At 43.7% G+C, this 21,481-nt stretch overlaps 1 protein-coding gene across 9 annotated transcripts; it reads right to left on the bottom strand.

Moving 5' to 3' along the window:
• Nucleotides 1–262: 262 nt before the first annotated feature.
• TPM1 (tropomyosin 1) lies at nucleotides 263–20,215 on the bottom strand. Of its 9 annotated transcripts, none has more exons than XM_039723051.1 (10): nucleotides 19,888–20,215; nucleotides 18,808–18,933; nucleotides 12,509–12,642; nucleotides 11,197–11,314; nucleotides 10,687–10,757; nucleotides 9,796–9,871; nucleotides 9,186–9,248; nucleotides 8,854–8,923; nucleotides 7,472–7,550; nucleotides 5,835–6,045 (listed from the first exon to the last, which is right to left on the bottom strand). In XM_039723051.1, the coding sequence occupies exons 1-10, from the start codon at nucleotides 19,999–20,001 to the stop codon at nucleotides 6,042–6,044; spliced, it is 855 nt and encodes a 284-aa protein (XP_039578985.1). In that variant the 5' UTR covers nucleotides 20,002–20,215; the 3' UTR covers nucleotides 5,835–6,041. The 9 variants fall into 9 exon arrangements, 6 of the variants coding, with proteins under 6 accessions (XP_039578986.1, XP_039578987.1, XP_039578988.1 ...); XR_005629121.1 differs by having other exon boundaries at nucleotides 5,933–6,045; nucleotides 7,306–7,550; XR_005629122.1 differs by lacking the exon at nucleotides 18,808–18,933 and adding an exon at nucleotides 19,113–19,238 and having other exon boundaries at nucleotides 5,933–6,045; nucleotides 7,306–7,550; nucleotides 19,888–20,162.
• Nucleotides 20,216–21,481: the final 1,266 nt, after the last annotated feature.

The following is a 21,481-nucleotide window of genomic DNA, read 5'->3' on the forward strand; positions in this document are numbered from 1 at the left end:
AATTCAAATAAAGACATCTACATATGTAGAAATTAGCAACCAATAGTGACAAGCTGAGGGCCCCTCTGAGCAGCTGCAGATCCACAGCTGTCCAAACCACCACATTTCCATACCTGGGCCTAACAACACAGAAAAGACTCAGAGCCAATGTGCTAACAGTGTTTCACACCATGAGAGACACTGCACACATGCAGAGTTCACACAAGGATGCACAGGAAACTGATGTGATGGAAAACAAACCACAGGAGAACAAAATTTAAAAAATGTCCTAAAATGTGCATTTTATTTCATATCATTATACAATGTTTACATACAGGTATACTTTTAAGACTGCTCAAAGAAAGTGTGAAAAAAGTGAGGCAAATATCAGTTTATAAATTCCTCCCCTACCCCAAACCCCCACAAATAAAATACATTTTAACACAATCTCTTCCAAATTAATGTTTTGTCCTGAATTTATTGAATCTTTCATTTCAACATGAAAAATACAATCGAATGAAAACTCAAGGTGAAATGCTGACCTACACTTCTGTATTGAGTTGCAAGAATACAGTTTAAAACCTTCAGAAGCCTCCACTTGTCTCTACTGCTTATATATCTTCATTTTATTGAATTAGAAGGCACAGAAAGTCCAATTCTCACAGACCAGTCAAGTTCTGATAAAAATAAATTACTGTGCTGGACAACTCCTGACTTGTCTGATATCAAACAAAAGACTTCAAGTAGAACCTTTTGTTCAAAATAGCACCATTTCCACCTGATCTCTTTTGAACATGAATCATTCTTCATGTGTAAAAAACTGTAGTTGGCACTTGAGGTGGGACACTTTCTGCCACAGCCAGGATTCTTCAAACACTAAGCATACCAAATTGCTGAACTCTCTACAAAGTGTAGGTAACATTTTTGTTGGGAAATGGCACATTTAAACCATAATGTAATGTCGTTTAACCCGCGTATGGCTTGCCCATTTTGGTGTTTCCCTGACCCCTGCTTGATAATTTAGCAGATGTTCTTGTGACTGTGGTGAAACTAAAATAAAGACATGTTTATGGGGCTTCACGGCAAGCAGGTGTAAAAAGAATCAAACAAATAGTGTGGTTGCCGCTAAGGAGGTTTTCACATGTTGTTTAACTCCAGTAAAGTTTGATCCAGCATCTGATGCATATTAAGGTTTTCTTCTTTGGCATGCGCCACTTTCTCTGTTGTGGGATTAGAAAATTAAAACATGAATAGCAGTTCTTTGGAGGCACTGAACATGAAGGCATGCAATCATCATTTCTCTCAGAGGGTTTAGAAAGTTAAGCAATGTGCATGCTCATAAATATCAATGTTTCCAGATAACACAACTAGAGAGAATTCCAAATTAATAAAACAAACAGCAAGTAATGCAAGTTTAGAACTGTTCACAGTTGCATTTGTTAAGAAAATGCAGTGCCAACAGAGACACAATGCTCTGGAAGCTCTTTGCTTATAAGTATGTGAGATAATAAGTGGCCTTTTTTTTAAGTAGGCAATAAAGAAAATAAGTTCTTTGCAGATACACAATTAATAGTTTCATAGATTTCAAAAATACAAAGAACAAAAAAATTAAAACTATTATAGTTTTCAGTGAAGTGACCTTTAAGAAATTTATTTATTCTAGAAATAAATAAACTCAAAGTTAGTAGCCTGATGTTGCATGCACACTTTTATAGGACAATTACTTAACACACATAGTTAATACAATAAATGAGCATAATGCTCTGGTGGTGCATCCCACCAGGATCCAGTAACAGTAACTTCATACTATGCAAGCATACCTTTAAACTGATTGGGTATTGTCAGATGGAGCTCCCATTCTTTTTTTTTTTTTTTTTTAATGTCAAATGCAAGCCAAATTCATAGTAAGGCAAAATTTTGACATCAAAGTCTCCAGCCAAAACAGCTGCAGTATTCTTTCAATTGGTTTTAAAATACAGAAATATGGATTCTAGTGAATATTTTTCTCTCACTGTGGTAAAAATCTTAGGGCCAATTCATATTGGATAAACTGAGTGCCTTGCTGCAACAAAGGCTGTTACTTTTTGAACACTGTTAGTGAAATGCTGTAGCTCTTTACTTAAGTGGAAAGAAGCTACTGCACAGCAGACGAGCTCAGTGCTCCTCCCAAATAAGTGTGCAGACACATAATGAAAAGCCTCATCCAGAAGAAGCATTTCCATATTTTCCCAAGAGAATTTCTTTCATTAATTTACCACAGAATCAACAGAAAAAAAAATTTCTAAGTTTCTTGCTTATTTCTACAATTACTGATTCATTCTTTAAGGAAATTTGGAAGAAGGTGTTTTCAAATAAGTTAACAATATAGTCACACTAAAGTTTAATCCTCATTCAATGCCAGCTTTAGTTCATTAGTTAGGCGACTGTTTTGCTCAAGTTGCTGGTAGAGTTGGTCTGTACAGGCAGCAAGCAGGTTAGAAGGGAAAAAAGAGGCAGAATGAAGACAGATTAGACAGAGAAAACAGTTAAATAAGAGTTACTAAAGAAACTGGTCACATGACAGACAGTTCAGTAACATAGAGAGAAACATTTTACCTCTGTTTCTAGAACTCTAGTAATAGCTACTCCAAGGAACAGCTATTGTACCATATCAAGAACTGGCTAAGAATCCTGTTGTGGGGAACAGCTGTGAGACACAAACTGGAATAGAAAGGGAAGAGCTGCAGCTATATTCCTAGAAGTACTAAGTCTTACTTTACTGTTCTGTACAATGTGTGAATTTGTTTTATGAGTGCAATTTTTCTTTACAAACTATTTAAGGTGTAGTGGAGCCTCATCTACCACTAGAGAGAAAGCAATTGCACCACAGCCAGCATAAGAAACAGCAGGAGAGATGCTAGCAGGCAACTATCACCAGGTCTGACTCAGCCCATACTCCTTTCCTAGGAAGTCTGATGGGCTGAAATGGGATTTTTCATAGGTAAATATTACTAGTGTTACTGGAATCCACAGATTTTGATACCTTTAAGTTGCTGAGTTTTACTTCGTAAGTTAACAGACTCACATTTGGTGAAAATGAAAAGGAAGAACACTTTGCTCAAAAACAGCAAACAGAAAGGACAACTCATGTTGAAACAGAACAGCCACAGCCATGTTGTGACAGCACATTTAGTAAGAGTTGCTCTACAGTGAAAAAAATGTTCCACAATGGCTTTTGACTATCTTGTGTTCTCAAATTGTCCATGCTCTTCTCAATAGTCTCACTGCACTCCTGACCTCTTGATCCCAGATTATTCCCCTACAGGAAATGACTGTTTCTGACTCTTTTCCACAAGCTGCCTAACAGCTTCCACAGGAATCCTCTTCCCCTGCAGGCACTGGACACAGCAAAGGCAAAGCTGTGCAGTGAGCTGTCTGCAGGACATGCTTGTATAGTGAGCAACTCCTCCCAGCTTCCTCCCTAGCCCAAATTCCCACAGCCAGCTCAGTAAAGCCAGGGCACTTTTCACAGCTCTGATCCTGCAGATCCTTCAGTAACAAATGGATCTTGTCCCTCCCACCATGATAATGTAACATACATAGCCTTAGAGTAACTAAATTTCACTTTGTCAAGCAAAGTGTATATAGTTGTTATTCAAAAATGAATCGTGAACTGACTCCTACTATCATCACAGAAATCTCCTCTCTGACTGAGGCAGAGATTTACATTATTTCTCAACTTCCAAAACACCTAAATCCCCCAGTAAAGCAGGGAAGGCACTTCCCAAGTGTACAGTGAGCCTTGATTCCCCATGGGCTGTGTGTCCATCTGCTCCAGAGGCAGAGGCTGGCTGTGCAGGAGCCCCAGCAGCCCAGCAGGGAGTTCTGGCTCTGTGCAGAGCCAGCAAAGCTCAGCAGAGCCCAGAGCCAGCCCTGCACTCCTGGGAAGAAGCCTCAGGCACAAAACCAGCCAGACATGGCAGGTACAATACCACAACTGAGGGTGAAAAGAGTGCTGAACCACACCAGAGCAGGGAACCACAACAGCTCCCTGGAGTGAACATCAGAGCAGCAGGACCAGCCAGGAATCCTGCATGCAGCTACCTGGAGTTCTACATTGCACTGCTCATTTCCAGTACTCTGTCCAGCAATGTTATCCCTCAGGTATGACTGACACAAAAGGCAAAATTTTAATACTGATGTTTAAAATCATGTTATGTCAAAAATTGACAGGTTCCTACAATAGACTTTGCTTTTTTTATTTACTTTTCTTAAGAAACACCTGTATTACAAGGAATTGAGTGGACAAAAAACTGCTAAAACAGTGAACTAAAACACAATAGATTAAGAAGCTGGAGTTGCTGTAGCATATTTTACTCTGGCTCAGATGACAAGTTACAGTTGACCACATTCCCCCTAACTCCTGCATTTGAGAAGTTATTAGCCTCAGTCATTTTACAAATCCCATTATATTTGGTTAACTTTTATATATCTCATTCTATCTGGTTACCCTTCACTCACAGCCACTTACTGTATGTCAGATGAGGAGCAGGAAGTTACTGAACTTTATTACTTGAACTATCTGTGATTGCTGATCTATATCCTGTGTTTGGGCTCCCCCCAGCCAGCAACACCAGGATGTGTCATAGGTAGAAAACTGGGATATGCCCAGATTATCCAAGGATGGCAAGCCAGGAAGGGCATGCATCCATTCACAAGCCTTATTGGGAAAACAAACTTTGAGGGGGGGAGAAAATCTAGTTTAGACTGCACTGTTGAACATTCTTGAAGCTGAACAAGAAAGAGACATTTATACTTTTCTAAAAGTTAAAAAATTCAATTCAGCTATAGTATAATGAATTTATTTAGCTTTGGTGACTTAGGAACTTTAGCAATATAAAGAGTTGTAGCATCACCAGAAATCACTTTCATGTGAACTGGAAAATAACTTCTTTCACTGTGATGTAAATAAAGTTAAAATAAGGCAATAAACTCTCTAGTTGCAAATAATACAAAAAGAGCACAAGATGTCAGTACTTAATGCTTCATCCTTAATCAGACAGTGACAAATCAGCTGAAACCTGAAATCCATGATGTCTGTTCCACTTTGCAGCAGAATAATTTCATTAATAGCATAATCACCAGAATTTTCCTACTTCAGCTTTGAAATATTTCTCATGAGTCTGCAATTCAAACTCACAAATCTGAACTAAGCACAAGTGGAAAGCTACCAAAACCTGCCAATGAACTTCCAATATTATCATGCCACTCAAGAAAAATACATTGCAAAAACTCCAAAATGTTAGCAAGCACCATCTTCGCTGAATAACTGAGGTGTGAAAGAGGGAAAACTTTTTTTGCAAGACATTTCAGGGATTATTTTTGGGTGAAAAAAAGAATTTAAAGTTTTTGATGCTGCCACTTTAAGTCTGTCTCAAATAGCTAAGTTAATGAACAAACATTTAAATAAAGATAAGAAGTCTTCAGCATAAAGCTAGGAAAAGATTTCAGGCTTTAAAAAATTCTGGTTACATCAAGGATGTAACTGCTCCCTCAGCCATGCTCCCACGACCAAGTGGCCCCAAGGAAGTAGTGTCCTTGCAAATTCTGTCCTAACAATAACAACTGGAAGAGTTCCTATTACATCTATTTGTCATTTTATCTGCAGTGGAGTTTTGAGAAAAACTAAGATAATAACTGCTCAGTTTTCACACACTGTGCTTGCTGGCTTGGCATTGTCAACATTCAGGCAAAAGTGTTTTCAGCTAAAAAATGAAAACACCAAAAAATGAAATCCCTAATGGCATATAAAAGCGCAAATTTTATTAATAACTTAAATAGTTACTTAAATAAATAAAAGGCAATGGAATAGCAAAAGGGATACAGCTGGGATATTTATTTTACATTGAGAAATGTATTTTCTGTACAGCAGAGCACAAACAGAGCATGTTCTGAGACAGGTGATAGAGGAAGAGTCAACTAAGCTAGAAGACAGGACAATGAGCCCATGAAACATCCAAAGCTTGGAAAGATGTTTTATCCAACCCGATGAAGATGTCTTTGGAGAACTGAAGCAAAGAAAATTATCTGCATGAAAAGAAAAAGTGAGATAAGGTAGAAAATGAAAAAAGGTGCAGTAAAGACTTTAAAAAAAAAGCAGCAATGGCACAGCAGAGCCCAGCATGCTGAGATGACTATGCTAGAGAAAGAGCACACCATGCTGGGACTGGAATGATAGAGTCATGTCCTCATATACCAGTAGACTACAATTTTAAGTCTGTTTTCCACTTAGAAATATCCCAAATTGAAGAAATATTGTAATCTCTGTATAGAGAGGAGGAAAAAAGAACTCCATTTGCTTGATAAGCCACTAAGCAAAACCATATGTCAGGAAGGAATTTAACAACAAAAAATCAAAGCATACAAAGCAGGCAACATGAGACCTCTACTAAAATGCTGGTAGAGAGAAGGAGGAAAGTAATGAACAGAAATGGAGACAAAAAAAAAACATGAAGAAAAAACAATTTAAAATATGGGTGCAAACAAAATACGTTTCAAGCTCTAAGACATAAGCAAACCTTATGTCTTGTTGAAAGCATGCCTGGGTTTCCAAAAGGGAATGCTGGGACTAAACATTGCACCTCCTAAGCACTTGAGAGGCACAGCTCTTCCCCTCTCCCATGTCAGCTGCAGTCTCATGCATGGGAAGGTGGAGGTAGCACAGCTGACCTCTGTTCAGAGTCACTTTGTGGTAAACACTGCAGAGTCACACCTTACAGCTGTTGACTCTCCTCCTTTCCTGCCACTCTTTATTTTTCTCCTTATGACTAAAGTTGGTATTACCACATTTTCGATACATGCAAATAAAATTGTTACTGCTATCTAGAAAATATACAGAAGAAACCTACAATTCAATTCTTGCCTTTATGGGTTTAAATGATAAGGTATTTTAAATCCATTTCCACACATGTAATTCAGTGATAACAGCTGAAATTTTCAGAGCAGTTATGAAAATTCAGATAAACAATTTCTACTGTCATTAAGAGAGAATACAGCTAAATCTAAATTTCTCTGACATTTTTGCAGGAACTTTGCCAGAGCAAAATTGTGACAGCAGGCAAAGGAATACACTGTGAATGCAACATACACCACAGCAATTTTCATTGGTAAAACAAACATGATGGGCCTGGTAGATAATGTTTGAACAGAGGTGAACTGAAAGGATAAACACAGACCTACAAACAAAGGGCAACCACAAGACACAAGGACTGCAGACACAGAATCAAAAAGTAACCACAAGCTTACAAAATCACCATGAGTATTTACCAGGCTTGGCACAACACTCACCCACACTTTGCCCGGGTAAAGCAATTGTTCATGGTATTTTGTACACCTATTCTCTCTAAAGGAAAGCATCTCCCACTACACAGGGAGCATCATTTCACAAGGCCGGTACTGCGCAATCAGTGAGGGCAGGGAAGCAGGAGCGGGCACAGGCTGGCAAGACATTTACATGGAAGTCATATCATTGAGAGCGTGGTCCAGCTCCTCACTGATGGCTTTGTACTTCAGTTTCTGAGCATAGAGCTCATCTGATGTTCCCCCAGGAAAGGCAGAGGTGTGCAAGGAAATGCAGCAGGATCATGGGATGGAAGGTGAAGGTGGTGGCAAGGGGATACCATCCAGAAGCCACGGGAAATAGGAAGAGTGCACAGAAAGAAGTGTTGTGACAGACAAAATGAAACAAAATTAGAGAAGAATAAAAGAAAGAAAATGGTGAACGGTTCTATGCAAGAAAATAGTGCAACAGTTTTATGCAACAAGTTCATTAATTGCACTGCCAACAGGGCAACCTGTGATGTACAGAAAACCAAGAAAAGACAGTAGAAAAGAAGCAAAAATTCATGTTTCACTGCCCTGGATTTTTGTTTTAATGCTTTTTTATTTTAATTAAGAGGGGACATAGGAGCTAGGGAGGAAAGATCCAAAAATGGGGCTCAAAGAGGGTGTTACCATTTTCTACCACTTTTTTGTTTTTAAACCACTCTGGCTTGTGTGATGTCAAACTCAGCTTCTTACAGCAATTTTTGCTCCTTCTAAACACTTAGATTTCTTCTCTGCTTCCTTCCTGAGTCAGGGATCATAAATTTTCAGCAGCTACTTAGGCATTTCATCACCTTCACGCAGAACCCAGCCTGCCACGCCATGCAATTTAGCTTCTTCAAATCCTACACTTAGTGTAATGCATCTAAATAGCAAACTCCATATAACTTCAAATTACAAAGTCCTACTGAATTGTTTTCTCCAGAGGCAGAAAGCACATTCTACTGCTCTGCTGCAGTTCTGGCAGATTTATCAAAACCTTACAAACAAACCCTCTGAAGTTGAATAAGCTGTCCTTCTGATTATGTATACAATCTATTAGCTTTCCCAAAACCCAACAACTGGTCTATGTCACAAAAAGCCTGCCCTGACCCCACTTATCATAGTAATAAATTAGGTTAGCTTGCTACATTCCTAACTATTGCAAACATAATGCAACTCTTCATTAGTTCTTTACTAAGATGATAATAACACTTGTTATGATCATTTACCCTGTAACATTTGTATACTTCCAAGTAGAAGAGTATAAAGCAAAAAATGGAAGGAGTCTTGAGAACATAAGAGAAAAAGCAACAGGCAAGAGCAAAACACTGTTCACCTGAAGCATTTAAGATACCAATAAATTTCATTTTAAAAATATTTTGTCTACTCTTTAGGCAGACCCATTTATATAAGCAGGACAAGTCAGCCCAGTAGAATTGGGTATTAAAAAAACCACAATGAAAACCCTCACACAAGAGAAGAATAAGAGATATGTATTTCCACAGTAAGCAGAAAAACAGCCCCACGTACCTTCTAGGTCATCAATGCTCTTCTCCAGCTTGGTTACTGACCTCTCAGCAAACTCAGCACGGGTCTCAGCCTGAAGTCAGAACAAATACAGACTACTTTAGGAAACTCACACAGTACTTAGGAGTAGAAAAGGAATAATTCAGGATATTAAAAAAGCACAGCGAGAGGAGGTTAATAATAAGGCTAATATAAACTAATTTCTAGGGGACATATTGAACAGTAAACTGTTTCCAAAATGGTATGTTCATCCTTACAGCATCAAAGTAGTGTTTATACTAAAAGAATCAAAGGTGCATTGGAAGATACGTTGCAAGGAACAGTTCTTATTTTACCTCCTTCAGTTTGTCAGTCAGAACTTTAATCTCCTCTTCATACTTGTCTTCTTTCTGTGAGTACTGTAATTAGAAAGAGGATCATTGGTATTAGATGAGTATTCCAAATATACCCAGAAAACCCCACATTCGAAATTCTTGTAATAGATTATCTGTACACAAGAAGTTGTTATAGGTAAAACAAAATTAATTCCACTTGGAAGGCTGTGGTAGTATGATTTGTTACAAGAGTCAAACTTCCCTTGAGTTACATTCCAGTGCAATATGGTGGGAACTTTGAGAAGAAATCAGTACTACAGTTTTAAAGAGGAATGCCTTCTGGAGAAATTTAATGTTAGTACACAATGCCATTTTGAGGGACATTCTATAATTAACACTTAATCCTGTAAGAACACTCAACAGAACATGTGGCCAAATAATACTGACCTATTTGGAACTAAAAGATATGCTGTGTTCCAGTAGGAGCCAAATAAGAATTAAGTAGTAAATCCAAATGCCTCTATTGACAACAGCCATGAAGAAATGCTGGCAAGTGATTGGCATACAAAGAAAACCCCATAGGCCAGATGACAATGTAAGGGACACATTCTCACATAAGTCTCTAGCCTACCTTCTCAGCCTGAGCCTCCAGCGACTTCAGGTTGTTGGTCACAGTTTTCAACTCCTCTTCAAGCTCAGCACATTTGCTGTTATTTCGGAGGTAAGGCAGGAAAGGGGAGGATGGAAGATTCAGTCAAGCAAAAGAAACAGGAGAAAATAGGGGGAAAAGATAGAGAAAAATGAAAACAATTACAGGGCAAAAGAACGGCCTCAAAAGCAGCTGATCCATCACAGACTGAAAGCAACTCTTTGTGATGCCAAATACCAGTTCAAGTGCACATTAAGACAATGACCAGACACAAATTTATCTACAGCTCTTGGCTTACACAGAAACATTTACAGAGCTTTTACACGTGAGACAGTTCAGCTTCTTTTGGTTGCACAGGAGATCAGTTTTAAAGATAAAAATCAATAAACAAAAAAAGAGACCAAAGAAAACCACCAAAGCGAGATGCAAAGAGAGAGTAAAGAGCATAGCAAGGGCTTATTTGTTACTACTGAGTGAGCTAACTGGCTACGGAAGCTGAAACACTTGGGTTGCAGTTAAACCTAAAAACTGTTTATTAGTATCAGTACCTTATCCTCTGCAGCCATTAATGCTTTCAAGGTTTGATCCATTATTCTTAACTGTTCTTCCAGCTGTCGGACTTGGCTGTTAGTGAACACATGAAATGCACAAAAGCCATTCACAAAATCAGTGTGCAGGTACAGCATGCAGTGACAAAACACGCGCACACACATAGGAACACATTTACTTTGGCACCGACCATTTATCTCAACGATTACAGTAAATGAGCAAAACATAGCTTGGAGCTGAACACACAGTGTGCTGCCAACATTTCATGCAGTTATAGTTCTCTTCTAGCACCTCACATACATCCCAGGGCAGGTCCACACTTACCTTTCTGATAGCTCAGCACGCTCCTCAGCGCGCTCCAGGTCACTCTCAATGATCACCAGCTTACGAGCCACCTACAAGGACAGGCAAGGGACAACCAGGGATATTATGTTGCTGCACTACACAACATCTGTTTCTAGAACCTACAAAGCATGGGGCTGGGCCTCTTCATCTCTTGCTCAACATATGAGTTTAGATTATGTGATATCTTCATTATTCATTTGAGACTTAGTTATCTGACATTTTTCAAGACATCCCTTTCATTCACCAAAAGGCAACTGAAAAATATTTCTCTCCCTAAGAGCTTAGGGAATACTCTCAATCATTCAAGATGTAAGCTCAGATCTCCTGTCACCTTGTCCCTTGAGTTATCTGAGTGCCGGATTTTCCTTCCACAGCTGTGAAGAGGGGTGTTTGTGATCTTTTGAACTTAAAAGGCAAAAGAGAAAACCAAAAATTACAAGCACACCCTAATGGGCTTCAGAAAGAGATGACCTGCACTCAAGAACTGACCTCTTCATACTTGCGGTCAGCCTCTTCAGCAATGTGCTTAGCCTCTTTAAGCTGGATCTCCTGGATTTCCATCTTCTCTTCATCCTTCTGGGCTCTATTTTCAATGACCTTCATTCCTCTGAAAAACATGAAAAACAGGAAATGCAAGGTTCAGGGCTTGCCAGTTTATCTCCAGCTCTGCTGCCTGTGGTATGTGACTTTCAGACAGTGGTATTCAGGTGAGTGGAACACATCAGACAGATGAGTCCTCACACCATAGATTTAGTCCTGTGCACTTACATTTCAGAAGTTCAAGTAACAAAACATGTCTTAGGAAGGAAGAAAAAGTGTGATTTGTTTAGCTCTTATTGTAATTCAGCTGTAGAATACCTGTTAATTTTAGATTGCAGGAAAAACTCCTCTTATAGAAAGGTTAACAAAGGGTGTTACTTCTAAAGATCTAGTAAGACTGAAACCATCTGTGCTTTTACACTCATCAACAGCATATTAGAGCCCTTGCAGGACTGACAAGAATCACGTCTATGGGCCAGACTCCCCTGGGTTTTGCCACGTCAGAGCCCCAGAGGCTCCCTGTGCTCTCTAAAAGCAAAATTTAAATCCTTCATAACAAGAAACACTCCGTGTTGCATATGTCTGACATAAAATTACCTTAAATGTTTCAAAACACACTGCGAGTCTCTGGCAAATTTCTTTTCAACAGACTCCATTCTTACTAAGGTAGAAATGAACATGCAGAACGTGTGGGTTTCTTTCACACTAAAAGTTCTATCACAGGTATAAAATACCATTGGAAGAACAGAGAAGATCTTCCAAAGTCACGAAGCTTGAGTTCCTAACTTGCACTACAGACTTCTGGAAATCTGAAGGAATTATCAGTCCCTTTCCTTTGCTCACCTTCACATACCAATCTTGCCAACAGGAGAACCAAAGCCTCCTTCAGCACTTGACTGCTCTCCAGGTGAGATTTTCCACCCACAATGAAAGCAAGTATCACTCAACAGCACAAGATTACCACAAGGAGTTGTCATTCAATAAGAGAAGTCTGGGCTGGGCCAAGCAGTTTTCCCAGGATGTGGCATGATACATCAAAAAACCTACCACACTTAAATCACAACTGAAAAAGAATCCAAGCCCAGATATTTTGGACATTGCTACAGACAAGCTGTAACTGAAGTCCATGTACACAAAGGAAGAGCAGATTACACATATTCCGAGACCTAGGAGTGGTTTAATTTATTTCCCTAACCCACACCCTGGCAATTATGATCTTTGTCATAAGGGTAACAATCCATTCAGGTGTGGCTCCACCCACCTTTCACTCTCATCTGCAGCCTTCTCAGCCTCCTCCAGCTTCTGCAGGGCAGTGGCCAAGCGCTCCTGAGCGCGATCCAACTCTTCCTCAACCAGCTGGATGCGTCTGTTCAGAGAAGCCACTTCACTCTCAGCCTAAGCACAGGAAGAAAGAGAAATTAATTCATAGCAAGGCACACATCTTCCCTTGTAAAAGGTTACCCCGTTACCTGCAAGTGCCATTTAATAGCACTTTGTAATTTCTGACTTCATCCACTAAGAAGTCCATACACAGAGATGTGCATGATTGAATTGTGAAGTTATTGCTTAACAGAGGAAAAAAGTGATTAATGCTTGCTTTCAATGAAGCACATCAAGGACTGTACAATTTGTACTAGAAAGAGCTACACAGGAAGAATTATGCACCATTACCCAAATATTTTCTGTTATTGTATTTGCAGACATTAATTACAGACCTTCCCTTTTTTAAATCAAAGCAACACAAGCTAATTACTCAATTCTTCTGTCACCCCAATTCCTTTATTTATGACCTTTCACCATATTTTGCAAGAATTGTCCCAACATTTCCTTGAGTTCAGTAAGAAGTTCTGTTCAGTGTAAACATGTAAAAACACACCTGGATCAGCATTTGCAACAGGACAGCTGATAGAGAGTTTGAAAACATTTAATAAGTGCCTGAATACCCAGAGGTTTTGGTTACAGGCAAGCTGTGCAAGAGTTGACAAAAAAGGCACCAGCAAGGACCCTAGTACAGGCAGCAATCTCTTAAAACATCTATTTTTTTTTTTCCTCCCATAATTCCATCCTCAATCTACCCCTGAATTTGCCTTTCTTGAATTACCTGTTAACTTTCTGTACAACACTTGCAACTCCTCTGCCTCTTATCACTACAAGCTATTATATATTACAGTTCCAAACACTTGGCCTAAGTTGCAGAGTAAGTTCTAAAAGAAGCCTTTTTGTGGTAACTTCCTCATTAAACTTACTTTCTTTCAAAACTATATTAAGCACAGAGTATATATAAAAGGGTAACTATTCTAAAAAGTTAATTACTTCAGAGAATAACACTTAATTAGTACTGAAAAGATACATGATATATATTTGATGTATGTGAGGAAGTACACATCTGAATTTCCCATGATGTCTAGATGAGTGGAAAACCAACCCTCTGGCAAAAGTAGATACCAAAAGTATCAGTTTGGCAGTTTTTCTTCTCTAACCAGATGTAGTTGGATACAGTTGTCCATAGCAAAGATTTTGCTGTTCATAACACAAGAAATAATAACTTACAGACCAGACAAATGAAACAACCTTTGACATAAAAGTAACAATGTCCATCTAGAATGACTGAAAGTAACACATGAACAGGGAAGCAATTATATCTTTGAACATTAATATGCATTGGCAGTGAACACATAGAATCAGATGGAGAAGAGACTTTATCCTTAGAGATCCACATTAATCCAAATATATAACATTTAGCTATGTAATCATGCAGTAGTATTCAAAATCTCTGATTTTGGACTTCTGGCTTTAAAACAGTAAGAATTTGAACTTTCACATTTGAAAAAGAAAATGACCTTTCATAAAGGCTACCCTAGAGAAATTTGTAATGTTCAAGTTAATTATTATCATGTCAAGACTCCTCATCATGATAAGAGCATAAAATGTGCTTCAGAACACCAGGGTGACTAAAGTTCAAGTTTTCACTTCCTGCTCCAGTAACTCACTAAGGATTTACCAATCAGCCTTATATGGCCCCAGTTATTCTTCTGCAGAGCAGGACTTCTCTCCTTATATGGCAAGGAAGGAAAAAACCCCAGTGACATTGGGGCACTCCCACTGCTACCATGCAAACAGAACCCTCATTTCTGCCGTGGCACTTACACACCACATATTTTTACAATGAGTGATGACATGGATAAGTTACCACTGGGTGTTAATTATCATTATTATAAGGGAGATTCTATTTTCCAGAAGGAGGTAGAAAATGCATTTTGAAAAAGTGATTACCAACAGCCCCTTGAGATGTACGTATTCAAAAACCAGAAGATTCTTTTTTAAGAGAATGGCTGCTGATGACAGCCTTGAAACTTTTATCAGTCTGGTATAACAATCAAAAGGTGGAGGCTGTGCTATGTTTTGGCCACAGCTGTAGCTTTTTTTGTTGTTTGCATATTTGTACCTTGCACAGGAAGTAAAAAACCCCTCACCTAACAACCCTAGCTGGTCACAAGCCATACATGTAAGGCATTACACTAAGGAAAGGAGCAGATTCACACCTCAGCTCGCTTGCTGCAGTGCTCTCAAAGCCTCCCTCCTCAAGCATGCAGAAATACAGCTGCAACAATAAAACCCCTCATCTGTAGCCAGCACTGTAGAAAAAGCACACGTCTACATGTGCCTGGGAGTTCAGTTTTTTCAGCCTTTATTCACCCCAGCACTGACCCCTCCAGACAAAAATTTAAATACCATGTAAACGTACTCTGCAGAATTCCACATCATCCACATAAATCAACTCCAGGGAAGAGATAAACATTAACCTTTAGGGTCCTACAGCTTACTGCAATGTAGCTGAACTCTTAAGGGAAGGCTCCACCACAAGGCTGTAATCACTCCTCCAGCACTATTCCTTCTGCCACAAAAGTGAACAGCAAAACACCCCTTTTCAATGAAAATTCCTAAATATGCTGGTCAGAATAGTACATGTTACTGAAAGTAGGAATTTTTCTGTCCTTTACTCCACAAAGCTTAGCAAACAAGTAAAGGTTTTTTAAAAACAGAAACATTTATGAAATGACTTATGGCTCTTCACCGAAACAAACAGATATGGCAAGTGATCTGCAAGAATGCAATAGTTACACAAGCACAAGTGGCCATATTTTGCTCCATAAGGAAGATCACCTGCAAGTAATCAGGAGGCTCCTCTTTTGAACTTACTGCCCAAAATGTGCAGAAAGCCCATTTCATAAGGAGATAAAAAAAATCACAATTTTTCTATTGTAATAAACTACACAAAAGCTTTGTTCTTTTGCTCCGTTTTTATGCAACTACTGAAGACACTGAAACTGCCTCAAAGAACACTGTACATTTTACAGCAGGAAACATTAAGCTACAGCTGCTGGAACACCCAAAGGTCAGTGATAAGACAAAGAACAGCCCTATCAGGGTTTTTTTAATTGTGATTGCCACCCATAATTACATCTATCTGCTATGTAAGCCTATGCTGCTCACACCTGATCCTGCCTCCACCTAAATCCAAGCCTGTTCCTCTCCCCTCTTGGCGAGCAGCTTCGATGAGCAGCACACACCACAGCTGTTCAGCGACAGGGGCTGGGTGCTGGCATTGTCAGGTGTTGTCAGGTACCGTGGGCCGTCTCAGGTGCACTCTCGCGTATTTCCCAGCAGTCGCCATGCTGACTCCCCACACACATCAACTAGGACTTGTGGGGAGAAACACCCCATAAAACCTTGCTCACAGCCTAATTCAAAACAAGTAATCTCAAACATCTCGCCTAAGTCCGACCTCATGCAGCTCGGGGTTTGCTGTTGCCCAGCTCACCTAGCGCTGCCTCCCTGCGCGCTGCACCTGGGCCCGGCCCACGCAGCGCTCGGGTTACCGAGCCGGGGCACGCCGCACTGCGGGCCGGCCCCGCAGGTAACAACCATCCTGTGGGACACGTCGGCGAAGGATATTTGTGCCTCGCACTCCGCCGGCCGGGGAGGCAGGCGGGGCAGCCGCGACCCGCGCCCCCAGCCCCCGGGCCCAAGCCGGGCCGAGGGGCGGCCCTACCTCCTCCCGCAACGCCCGCTCCTGGTCCACCTCCCGCTGCAGCCGTCCCGCCCGCTCCTCGGCGGCGTCCGCCTGCTCCTGCAGGCTGCGAATCTTCCTGCGCACGGCCTCGAGCGAGCTCATCGCCGCCATGCCCGCACCTCGCCCAGCCCGCGCCGCCTCCCTCCGCCCGCCGCAGCCCCGGAAGTCCCCCCGCGCCGCAGCGCTCCGGGGCGGGGCTGCGGCACCGGGCTGGGAGCGGGGCGGGACGGAGGATGGTCCAGCCGCCCTGGGTTGGGCCGGTCCTGAACCGGGAGGGGCCGGTCGTGGCAGTGAATGGGCCGGCCCTTGCCCGGTCCGACCGCGGTTGTGGCGGTCGTGGCCGGGGATGGGCCACTCCTGACCGGGAATGGGCCGCTCCTGCCGGGGCTGGGCCGGTCGTGGCCGGTGCCGGGGCTGGGCCGGTCGTGGCCGGTGCCGGGCCGGTCCTGCCGTGCCCGTGGATGTGCCGGGGCAGCAGCGCCGCCTGGCGGCACAGCGCGCGAGATCCCCCGGACCGGACCGGACCGGACCGGACCCGGAAGGAAGATCCACCTTTGCCCCCACAAACCGCCCCCATATGAGCGATGTGATAAAATGACAGCGAGAAACCCGCCATATGCTGCTGCACCCGGCCTGGCTCCTGGGACACGGGGAGGGGAGAGGGGCCGCAGCTGCCCCCTCTCCGGTGGGGTGGCTCCGGGCATGTGCCTGGCTTCTGGGAGATGAGTCATACCGGACAGGTAAGATTTTCTCGTCCCAGTGAAAGGCGAGTCCATCCCAGCGAGCCGACACTCCCTCCCCGCCTCTGCCCTTTTCCTAAGGCTTGGAACTATCCAAACTAACAAGGTAAATACTGGGTCAACTGCAATGCCCCAAATATACTCTTCATTGCCAAAAAAATAAATATATCCCTAAACTGCCAGACATACTCCATACATACAAATAAATAAGACATTTACCTCCATGAAAACAAGCCAGACACTCTCCCACCCTCCACCTCAGCTAAGACTGCAAATAAAATTGGCCTCAACTAGCTTCCAAACACTGTTTTCCAGCAGAGGTAGGTGGCATGGGGATCAGTTAGGAAGATCCTTAGTTTCAGAAAGGGAATCTAGTAGCTTTTCTCCTGCCTTCATCCAAGGCAAGCTATTTCCAAATAGTCTGCATACTTTTCCATATAAGGAATATCTCCCTTGGATCTATATGCGGGGTCCTTTGAACAAGCTAAATAAATGTCCTGCTAGGAAGCTGCCTCTCCTATGGCAGCCTGCACAGAGCAGACATCTGATCTACATTATACTCGGATCCCTCTCCCCTGTTCCTTTGAACACTTCTGTTTGTTAAGTTCTTAGGTTCTCTTTCAAAGCTATATAACTTAGTTGCCATACTGAAGCTAAACCTTTTCTTGCTTTATTCCTTTTAGAAGTAAAATAAGATAAAAGCATGTTGTCTTCTATGCGATGTTGCTGTTTGTAACATTTCCGTTTCTGGAAGTATCCTTCCTCCCCCTGAAATACTTTGCTTGCTTCATTTGTGGTAACTCCTTTTCATTTTGGCTTTGAGGTTGACTTTTAAAGCTGAGCTATAGGAAAAGGAGGGTCATTGCTTTGGAAATACTGTAGTTCCATCTAATCCTATAATTCAGACCTGAGATTAACTCAAGGAGAATTGAATTGTCCAACAGCAGCTATAGAGACCAAGACCTTAACTACACAGACTCTTATGGTTCCATGCATGCGATCCATTAAATGCATGTCAGGAACAGACAGGTGGGTGGGATGAGGGCCTGGGAGAGGCACAAGCTCTTGCCTTATTACCATATAAAGTGCTGAGCTATATATATCTCCCAGCTTGCTCTCAAGATCCCTGTCCTCTGAACTGCAAAACTAGCAGTATCATCTTCCGGACAATCTTCCGTCACACAAGACTGAACTTTTCTTTGACAAGTGAAGCAGTTCCACTGATTCCAAGGGTGGGAGGAAAGCAGGAGAGAACCTTTTATCTCAAGGACCAGTGAGCCAAACCAGTATCTACCAGCAGTTCTAACACATGCATACCTAGGAACAGCTCTCTTGAAAACAGAACTAGCAGCCCTTGCTCTTCTGGATCTCCCTCTCCAGCACCTACTCACTTTTAACTCTCTGCTTCTGTTTCACTATCAAGACAGTGCTGTTCTACCCCGAGTTGTTTTACCCATCACCTGAACAGATAAATCACCATTTCTTTACTTTCACATCTGGAGTGGCAAGTACACATAAAAAGCACACGTCAAGTGAGCAGAAACCCAATCAGATGCCTCTGATAGTGTGCAAACCTCATGCAGGGAGGCAGTGCTGTGTTTCCCACCTCCCTGTCCAGGAGGTGCCTGGACCCTGCCTTCAGCAAAGCTTTGCAGTGCTGCTGAGTAGGAGTCCAGGCTGTCCTGAGCAGAGGGAGTGTGTGGTTTCTCTGTTGGGCTTGTGGTGAAAGGGATGGGGGTAACTTACATCTGTGGCCTTTTTGTCAGCCAGTTCCAACTTTTCCTGTGCATCTTTAAGGGACTCGGAGTATTTGTCCAGCTCATCCTCAGTGGCCTTCAGCTTCTTTTGTAGAGCCACCAGCTCGTCCTCCAGCTGTGATGTGGGTGGAAAGTGGTGGAGAGGGGAGGGCGGGCAGGAAAAGGTGCAGCAGGCAGCGTGATCGTGCAAACGGAGAGGTGTGAGTGCAGAAGAGACAGAAAAGGACAGACAGACAGAGAGAGAAAGAAGGAGAGACAGTTAGATCCTCTTCGCTTGCAGCAAGGGCACGATACCTTGGCAGCATTCTCCTCTGCGGAGAGGAGGCTGTCCTCAGACTTGTGTAGCTGTTCCAGCACTTGGTCCCTTGTATCCTCCGTCCCACGCAATTGCTTTTCCAATTGCACAATGTCATCCTCTAACTAGGTGCACAAGAGGAAATATAACGCACAAATATGTTTCTCCCTTGGCTTAGAAAACTGAAACGAATTTATAAAATCGCTCTTCCTTTCTCCCTCCTCCTCCAGGATCTCCCAGAAACGTGCAATCAATGCATCCCCCTCCCTGAATCAAGAAGCCCCAGGTGTAAAGGAGGGGGCTTGGAGAAGGACAAAAAAGTGGGGCATGTGTCCGGAGAAGGGCGGGAGGGCAGTTCGAATCGGACACATCTGCTGAGTGATGCTGGAATGGGCGAACACAGCTTTAACTGTCCTTTGCCAAATCGCCGCACGTCTGCCCAGTGCTAACCAGGCGTTCTGGGCAGCCTCTCTAAGCCGTCTCCCTGTGACAAAGGCACAGAGGCCACGCCGCCGTCCCAGGGCTCTGCTCCCCAGCTGGAATGGTGGGGAAGGGGGAAGGACCTCCTGCCGCGCCCCCGGGAACCTCCAGCCGGCGGCTGCCAGGCTGAAGCTCTGCCTTAGGGAAAGTTCAACCAGTTCTGCAGGGGCGCGGGGGTGGAATATAACAAAGTACGGTGAGGGGGGAAGAAGAGGGGAGGAGGTAAAAAAAAAGAGAATACTCTGGAAAGATTTGCGCCCCGGCGCTCGCTGCGCCGGGGCCCTCGGTGCAGACCTGCTTGCTTCTCTCCTCCGCTGCCTTCTTGTCCGCCTCGGCTTGCTCGGCTCTGTCCAAGGCGTTCTCCTTGTCCAGCTTCAGCATCTGCATCTTCTTCTTGATGGCATCCATGGTGGCGGTGGGCTAGGGCGCGTCCCCGCGCGAACTTCTTCCGAAAGAAAAACTTGAAAAGTTGCGGGACAGCCCCGAGTCCGGACGCAGGCCCCCGGGGGAGCGGAGCGGAGCTACCGGGCGGCGGGGTTGATCCGTGCGGGACGGGGCGCCGGCCGACTGCAAGCGGCGGGCAGGGAGAGCCTCACAGATATGTACTTTCCCAGGGGGCTGACTGCATTCCTCAAGACATCCAATACTTTTTTGGAAAGGGCTTTTTTTCTTCCCTCCCTCCCTCCTCCTTTCGTCCCTACCCCTTTCCCTCTCTCACTGCCCCCCGGGTTTTTTTGGGAGGCACAGCCTTCCCATTCGCTGCCGCCTGCCATTTGACCGCAGATATGACTATATATGGGATGCGATGGGCGAGGTAAGGCGGGGGAGCAATTTGTTCCCATTTCCAAATAGGCAGGACGGGACATTTCGCTGCTACTCCTGGGAGGGAAAAAAAAAAAAAAAAAAAAAGGCAGCAAGCGGGGAGCGGAGGAGACGGGCGCGAAGGCTGCTGGCAGCGGGCAGCGCGTCTGGGTGACACCGGCCCCGTGCTGGAGCCGTCCCCACCCGTGGAAATCAATCTGTTCTACAGCAGGAGGCTGGCGGAGCCGATGGCATCAGGCGGCAGGGGGAGGCGGGGCACGGCAGGACGGGCAGCAAGGGGTTAATCGCATGCCCGGACGGAATGAATGCGCTCGGAGACCTTCCCCCGGCAGCCGGAGGAGGAGAGGAGGAGGGGGCACCTCTGCTCAACAGCCAGCCTGCAGCAAAGGCGGGCGAGGGGCGCTGCGCCGGGCACGAAGCCCAGAGTTTGCGGCGGGACCCGGGCAGGGCTGGGACCCACAGCGAGGGGAAGGGGCTGAGGGGCGACCCTGACTCCCAGAGCAGTGCCGGGGCAGGGCAGAGGTGCCAGCGGCTGCCGGAGCTTCCGAAGTGCACCGCTGTACCTGGCCGGGGCTCCTGGCCCTGCCTCGGTACTGCACGCTCAGGGGCGCAGGGAGTGAGCAGAAAAGGGGGACGGGAGCTACTGCCACCCTCAGCGGGAACAGCCATGCCCTGCCGGGGTATCCTGAGCTGCCAGGGATGGAGCCCAGCAAAAGCTGGGGCAGGGAATCTTAGCTACAGAGGTGACTTGCACCCTTTCGTAATGCCAGCGAGGGACAGCAGCAGATAGACAATTAACAAAATTACATATAATTAAGAGAAGACCTATTTAATTCACTTCTGGCACGTCTCTCACAGTCTCATCAGCAGAGTGAGCAAGACACAGCACGTTGTCCTCAGGACGCACGCTCCCTTGTACAGCATAGAAAGTACAGGGATGTGCATGAGTCCCACAGGATGTGGGGTGCACAAAGAAAATTAGGCAGCCTTTGTCTACACTCAGTACTTGTAGCAGAAAATTCCTCCCTGGTGCTGTCACTGGATCAGCTGAGCTGATGTTACTTTG

This window comes from Passer montanus, unplaced genomic scaffold (assembly GCF_014805655.1).
Source record: "Passer montanus isolate IOZ18808 unplaced genomic scaffold, ASM1480565v1 scaffold5, whole genome shotgun sequence".
NCBI classification, from domain to species: Eukaryota; Metazoa; Chordata; class Aves; order Passeriformes; family Passeridae; genus Passer; species Passer montanus.

Coding starts and splice junctions, on each gene's coding strand:
- TPM1 (XM_039723055.1), bottom strand. CDS start 20,001: ATGGATGCCATCAAGAAGAAGATGCAGATGCTGAAGCTGGACAAGGAG. Junction 11,315..12,508: donor GCTGCAGATGAGAGTGAAAG/GTGGGTGGAGCC, acceptor CATGTTTTTCAG/AGGAATGAAGGTCATTGAAA. Junction 10,758..11,196: donor CTGACCGCAAGTATGAAGAG/GTCAGTTCTTGA, acceptor CTGTCCTTGTAG/GTGGCTCGTAAGCTGGTGAT.